Below are 7170 nucleotides of genomic sequence, written 5' to 3'. Positions count from 1 at the left end.
GGAGCCATGAACTGCTTGTCTAGTTTTCCAGCTCTACATGTGATCGATTCCTTTTTGTTTGCTTTAGGGTACGTTTGGATGTTTGTGGGGTACCATGAATCTCATGTGATCTTATTAGTGTTCTCTAGTATTTCCTTGTCTATCGTCATCATCTTGTTACGAGAAATAAATATTGAGAGCAAGGCCTTTGACCTCCTTTCATCCTCACCATGTGATCATACCAAAATGAACGGCTGAAAAATAGTTCCTCCTGCTATTTGGTGCGATGAACGGCGTTCATCAGAGCAATGCTCGATGTGACATGATACGCAGTCGAGAAAAAAAAATGGAGAGGAACAGCGCAGCAGGGCTATATTAGAACGAGAGCGCGCACGTCCTTCCCTACACCGCCATGGAGCTGATCCTGCAAACCTTATTCTTTCTCTTTTTCCTTCCCTCATCCTCTTCTTCTGCTGCTGCTGCTTCCTCCAATGAGAGGCCGACGTCCATCGTCTTCACCACCTACGCCAGGGCCAACTACGCCTTCGACATCTTCACCATCCCCATTTTGCCCCCCGAATTCTCCCCTTATCCCCACCAAGAGCTTCAGGCCACCGACGGGAGATCCGTCAACTACAATGGCTTCTTCTACGGCGACTCCCTCCTCTACGTCTCCGAGCGCAATGGGTCTCCCGACATCTACCTCTCTGGAGAGCCCACAGCCTCCCTGAACGGCAAAAGGTCCGCCATGGAGGAAGTTCCTGGCGGGTTTCCGGTCATGCCCACGCCGGAAAATGGCCAGGTTTCGATGAAGGACCGGCCATGCATCGTCGGAGACCTCCTGATATACGTCTCGACGGAAACTCCGGCGAGGGTTCTCAGGCAGAGCTGGGCGGCGGTGTACTCGACGCACTTGCAAACCCACGAGACGAGACGGTTGACCCCTGATTCAGTGGCGGACTTAAGCCCGGCCGTCTCGCCCTCCGGCGAGTGGACGGCCGTAGCGTCGTTCGGAAAGCGGGGGTGGTCCGGAGAGGTGGAGGAGCTCCGGACCGACGTTTACCTCTTCAACAGCTCCGACGGGTCGGCCCGGTTCAAGCTCGTGGACAACGGAGGGTGGCCATCGTTCTTCGACGACTCCACCGTTTACTTCCACCGGCGGGCCGACGACGGTTGGTGGAGCATCTTCCGGGCGGTTTTCCGGCATCCCCACGAACCCCAAGTGGAGAGGATCACCCCTCCCGGAGTCCATGCCTTCACTCCTGCAGCATCTCGCTCCGGAAAATTTATCGCCGTGGCGACTCGGAGAACCGATTCGGAGTTCCGCCACATCGAGCTCTTCGATTTGTTCCGCAGAGAGTTCAACGAGGTGACGAAGAAGGTCAACCCCGACAAAGACCACTACAACCCGTTTCTCTCTTCCGATTCGCTTCGTATCGGGTATCACAGATGCAGAGGCCCACACCCGAGTCGAGGAAGCGGCGATCGGATACTCCTGGAGAACATAAAGAGCCCGATACCGTCGGTTTCTATCTTTCGAATCGACGGCACGTTCCCATCCTTCTCGCCGGATGGCGAGCGAATCGCCTTTGTTCCGAACCTGCAGGAACCACGTGACTTGTTCGTCACTCGAAACGGTTCGAGAACGTACTGGTCCGCTAACAGATTGACCCCAGACGGACCGGGCGTGTACATAGTGAACCGAGATGGGATGGGAAAGCAGAGGATCTCGGACCGGTTCTCATTCGGAACGGCGTGGGACTACAAACGAAGGAATGTGGTCTACACAAGTGTGGGCCATGCATTCCGCAATCAGAACACGTCGGTGGATATCGTATCGATTAGTTTCTCCGATTCCGATATGGACACGAGGAACTCCCGGATCGTAACGCTCGCCACCGGCGGCAATAACGCCTTTCCCTCACCATCCCCGGACGGCAAATTCGTCGTCTTCCGATCGGGTCGGTCCGGACACATGAACTTGTACATAATGGACGCAGTCAACGGTGAGCACGCTGGGCTGCGGCGGTTGACCGAGGGGGAGTGGACTGATACGATGTGTGTGTGGTCACCCAACGGCGAGTGGATCGCTTTCTCCTCAAACCGAGACGAACCAGGCAGCGATAAATTCGAAATTTATCTGATCCATCCAAACGGGACCGGGTTGAGGAGGCTCCTTCCTAGCCGGATCGGTGGGAAAGCTTGCCACCCTTGGTTCAGTCCCGACTCAGCCAGTTTGGTGTTTGGTGCTGACTATGCGGGCGTATCTTCCGAACCGGTTTCAAACCCGCAGCAAAACATGGTTCACGGCGAGCTATTTACGGTTCGGTTGGATGGGTCAGGACTGAGACGGATCACCCATAATGGATATGAAGATGGGTCAGCCACTTGGGGATCCAGCTTTCTTGAACCTGTTGACACGGTTGACCGCGATCCAATTGAGAGGCTTGCACTTTGTGACTTTGATGACTTATTGTGGCTCGAGCACACGCCTGGAGCGGGAAATAACGGGTCGAGCATGACTCGTTTTTCCAAATGCAGGTAGGATCTGATCCAGTGGGCAGAGTTGGGTCCATTATCAAGGCCTCATGGGATTTTTCATGGGTCGTGGACCTAAACTGACCCATCATGCTCGCTTTGAATGGGTACGAATAATTATATTCCTACAGATGATTGTGTGTGGCTTGAGCACAGTCTGTATGGACTCATGGTTAGGGTTAGCAGCAGGAGTCTTGGGCAATATGTGTATGGGTCTCTTACCATATTCATCTTGTACCGATTTGAATAATTTATGTTAATTTGAATACTTTATCCTTGCACTATCTCTCTTTAAGTAATCTATTTTGGAAATAGTAAGTTGTAATGCAAGTTTCATATGACAAAAAAAGATCGTTTCACTGATCTAATTAATAACATTTTAACTATAAACTAATTAATTGCTTGCAAGCCAAACACGTCAACATCTACACTCTATAATATGAAATATGTTTACTATTAGTTTTAATGAGCTTATATGCATCGAACCGAGTGCATATTTCATGAGTTTGAAGAATTTCTTCTTTAGTAGCATAAAACACCATCACCATCGTGAGATGCAACACCAGGTCCAATTGTTACGAACTGCCTTGGCAATTGAGTATAATCTACCTCAAAATCGCTCAGCATTTGCTTTACAATGCAATAAGAAATTGTGAAGCAGCAATTGCAATTTTAACATGTGCCTTTACAGGATACCTCACCGAGTACGTAGGATCGAAAATTGTGGCTTCAACAAGCCAAAAGTTCTTCCCACAGTACTTGGCAAAGAAGTATATATAAAGCTCTTCTTCTTCATTCGGTAGTTGGGCACCTGGACATAAACTTATTTAAGTGGCAGCAAAATCTCCCCCCGAATTAGAGCAAGAAATCTAACATCATTTGTTTAGCCAACATGAACAAGGTAATATTTACCTACAAATATTTTTTTAAAATATTAAAAAATAAAACAATAAAACTTTAACACATATACATAAGTAAATATCCATACTAACATAGAAAAAGGTCAAAATAATATGCATACTAACCTCGAGCTATTTTAAATGGACTTTTTTTTATCTTTGTAATGCACTTTTGAATAATGTGTTGACCCTTACCAACCTTGGAGCACATATTGAAAGTGCATGTTGAAACCGACGAGGTGTTCAAACATGTAAAACCACCCCCTACGATTTTGCTGGAGGGAGAGAGATTTTTAAAAAAGAAAAGAAAAGATGGTACGTCCAAATTCAGAGAACCACCTTCCCCAAATCACTTAGAAAAGAAGGGGAGATGAGGATAAACCTCACCCCTCACGATGGACAGGAGGGGGTGAGGTTTATCCTCACCCACCGTGAGGGCTATAAAAGGCCCTTACTATGCATCCCCTCCACTATCGATCAAGCGAGCGACAGACAGAGAGGAAGTGTGAAGAAAAAAACAAAGGAAACAAGTTGCAGAGAGACGAGACTTATCGGGTTTTCAACCGACGACACAAGTAAGGTTCTTTTTCTCCTTTCCTTTTTTGTTCGAACAAAAGGGCCAGCAGCCATGGCTACTGACGAGTTACAAGTGCAGAAAAAACAAACAAACAAAAAAAATGAGAAAATGAAGCTGCACAGAGAGAGAGAGAGAGAGGGTTGGCCGATCGATGCTTGTGGCTGACCCCTCTGCAACAAAGAGAAAGAGAGAGAGGGTCGTTTCTGACGGCCAACCGCTCTGCTATTAAGAGGAAGAGACGAAAGGGGGTTGAGCCCCTTTCGCTCCTTTTAATTAAACTAGACCAGTCGGTTTGGGTGCAACCCAGACTGAACCGGGTCGGTCTGAGTGTGACCCAGACTGAACCATGTAAGAAAAAAAAATTGGTACCGGATAGAACCGGTTCAGATCGAACCAATCCGAATTGAACCAAACGAGTTTGAACAGACTCAATCAGACCGAAAAGGTCTGGGTGTGAACCAGACCTAGTCGGGTCCGACTGGGTCTTAGTTCTTAGTTTGGATCCAGTCTGATCTGGATTAGACCAAATCTGGATCCAGTTCAATCCAATCAGTCTGGATTAATCCAAATTGAACTGGATCCAGACAGAGCTGGATCTGGATTTGAATCCAGATCAGAAAGGGATCTAGTTTAGATTCAAACTAGACTCATCGAATCAATGTTGATTCTAGATCAGAACTAGATATGTATCCAACTGAATGGATCAGTTCTGGATCCACATTAAAACTGGGTCTAGATCTAGTCTGACAATTCTGGATCCAGATGAGAGCTAGATTCAGATCCAAACTGGATGGATCAGTTCTAAATTCATATCAGGATTGTGTCTAGATCCAATGCGATAGTTTTAGGACCCAGACCAGAAATGGATCTAGATCCAGTTAGTGAGTAATTATGAATTTTGAGAATCCAATTAAGTTCCTAACCTACCCTAGATAGGTCGAGATTAGGTTTGGTAAATCTAGTGTTCTAAGCTCAGACCAAACCTGTTTTGACCTAAGACAAGTTGGGTCAAATCATAATTATCGAAATGACCAAACTACCCTTGTGTGTACCCAATATCTGATTAGGTAAAATGAGCATAACTTTGCACACTGAACTCATAATTGAGTGAGGTTTGGTGCGTTGGACTCATATCGTAGAGGAGAATCTCTTAGTCCTCTAGTTCTGGTCAAGTCAAGGGTACAAAATTCAAGGTTTGACAAGTCAACTCGATAGTGGTATTTTGGTAATTTTATCAAAATATAAGAAGTTATCTGTATTAATATGAACATGCTTTGTGATGATTAGATTTTACTATTAGAGCCTCTTGAGACTCTTGCGACTAGAGCACAACATTCATATTTGAGGTAAAGGATATTATAAGTAATTTTAGTTATGAATAACTTTTTTTTGCATTACATGTTATTTTTTATGTTGTGTATTAGCATGATTAGAAATATAGTTTTTGAGTCTAAACATGATAGGCATAAAATGATCATGCATAAAATGATTGCATTGAGATGATTACATTCATATATTAGTAGTGATGGGTTATGCATATTAGATAAAGATTGTTTGTTGTGATATCATATCTATGTTATGAATTACAAATAACACTCATCATGATGAGATTGTAATTAGACTTGAGTTCCTTTATTTTATTCATGTCATGTGAATTTTTATATTGAAAATAACATGCATAACCCCTTAAATTTCGAAAGTGATGACCTATAGAAAGGGCTACCTAGTTCACGGCCAGAGCGCAGTCACCATGGAGAGTGGGCCACCGGTGATTTAACAATATAGAGACTCTACATCGTTGTGTGTTTAGTATGATATAAGTATGAACCCTAATGTCATTATGAGATTGAGAATAAGATCCACCATGATCATTTCACGATATCACTTGTGAGAGAACGAATGAAACACGAGCTTGAGAATATGGTTCAAAGTAGTGAACTTCAAATATGACTTAGAGTTATATACACACAGCAATCAGGACTTTAGATCACCATGGATAGTTGAACGTCATCATGATTAGGATATAGCATGAGTCATATCGAGTTTGAGTTTGAGCCTGACCCCTCAGCTAACTACTGGTGGGTCCCCTTTTTATTTTACTACAGTGACTGGTGGTCCGGGGATCACTGGGAGTGTACAGTTCATAGTTTGGCCAATATATAGAATTGGGGAATTCTAAGCGAGTTGCTACACCCATAGACGACTATAACCGGTATAGCCGACCTAGTGTTTTAGTTTGGTGTGAGTGAGTGTTTGAAAGAGTTTAAAGAGAGATAACTAAAGGATACAAACCTTGTGTAGTGTGTCGAAAACTAAACTCATACTTGCGACTTAGAGCCCACTATAGTTGTAAGTTAAAGTTGTTATTTACTTATAATTATTTTTTATTGGGTTGTAGACTCACCTCCTTGTATAATTACAATTGTAGGTTCCAGGCATACTAGCGCAGGCAAGACGTGATCGACTACTTTAGCAAAGTACTTGGTAGTTTTATTTTCTTGTCATTGAACATTCATGTGCTTGGTATTTTTTTATGTTATGAACGATGAACTTTGTGAAAGAAAGTGAGTTATTGGGAAAAATAATGAAAAAAAAATTTAGCCATATTTTCTCTATGTGAACTTTGTATGTTTTTCCTTTGGGAAGCAATACCAACCGGACATGAACTCTCAAGATCCCAAATCCGGGTGTTACAAAATGGTACTAGAGCCAAGTTCACACCAAAATGTTCATCATTCATAACAAGTTCAATGGTATAGAATATGATATGAGTCACTACTCGCTAAAAACATGTTAGTGATTAGGTTGTTTTGTGATTATGAATGGCTAGCAATCGCGATAATCATGAAGATCCTATGGCTTAAGAACCTTCTGATTCCCTAGTCTTAAAGAGAGGGGAGTTCGTCGATGCAATGGCGATGGCTATTGGAATTATGGCGAACATGAATCAAATAGTGAGAGAGTTAATACCATGACCCTTATCGATTTATATCATAGCTGAAGAAAGTGATGAGTACGGACAAGACGACCTCAAAACTACTCAAGGATGACGGCCACAGCCTTACAGGCGGCAACCACAGCCCTACGAGCGAGGGACTCACTAGTCCCACCGTCAGAGAGCTCGATTAGTGCATGGGTAAATGACGAATGATTGAATGGCAACTCGGGGAGGAATCG

The 7170-nt window shown here is 44.1% G+C and overlaps 1 protein-coding gene across 1 annotated transcript; it reads left to right on the top strand.

Annotated features, from left to right (window-relative positions):
* The first annotated feature begins 206 nt into the window (after nucleotides 1-206).
* Nucleotides 207-2798, top strand: LOC149838279 (uncharacterized). Its single transcript, XM_090006495.1, has one exon. It carries the CDS (start codon nucleotides 392-394, stop codon nucleotides 2522-2524), a length of 2133 nt encoding a protein of 710 aa, XP_089862621.1. The 5' UTR covers nucleotides 207-391; the 3' UTR covers nucleotides 2525-2798.
* Nucleotides 2799-7170: the final 4372 nt, after the last annotated feature.

This window comes from Nuphar pumila, chromosome 5, assembly GCF_984573655.1.
Source record: "Nuphar pumila chromosome 5, dmNupPumi1.hap1.1, whole genome shotgun sequence".
Classification (NCBI taxonomy): domain Eukaryota; kingdom Viridiplantae; phylum Streptophyta; class Magnoliopsida; order Nymphaeales; family Nymphaeaceae; genus Nuphar; species Nuphar pumila.
This window is presented reverse-complemented; position numbering and strand designations above follow the sequence as displayed.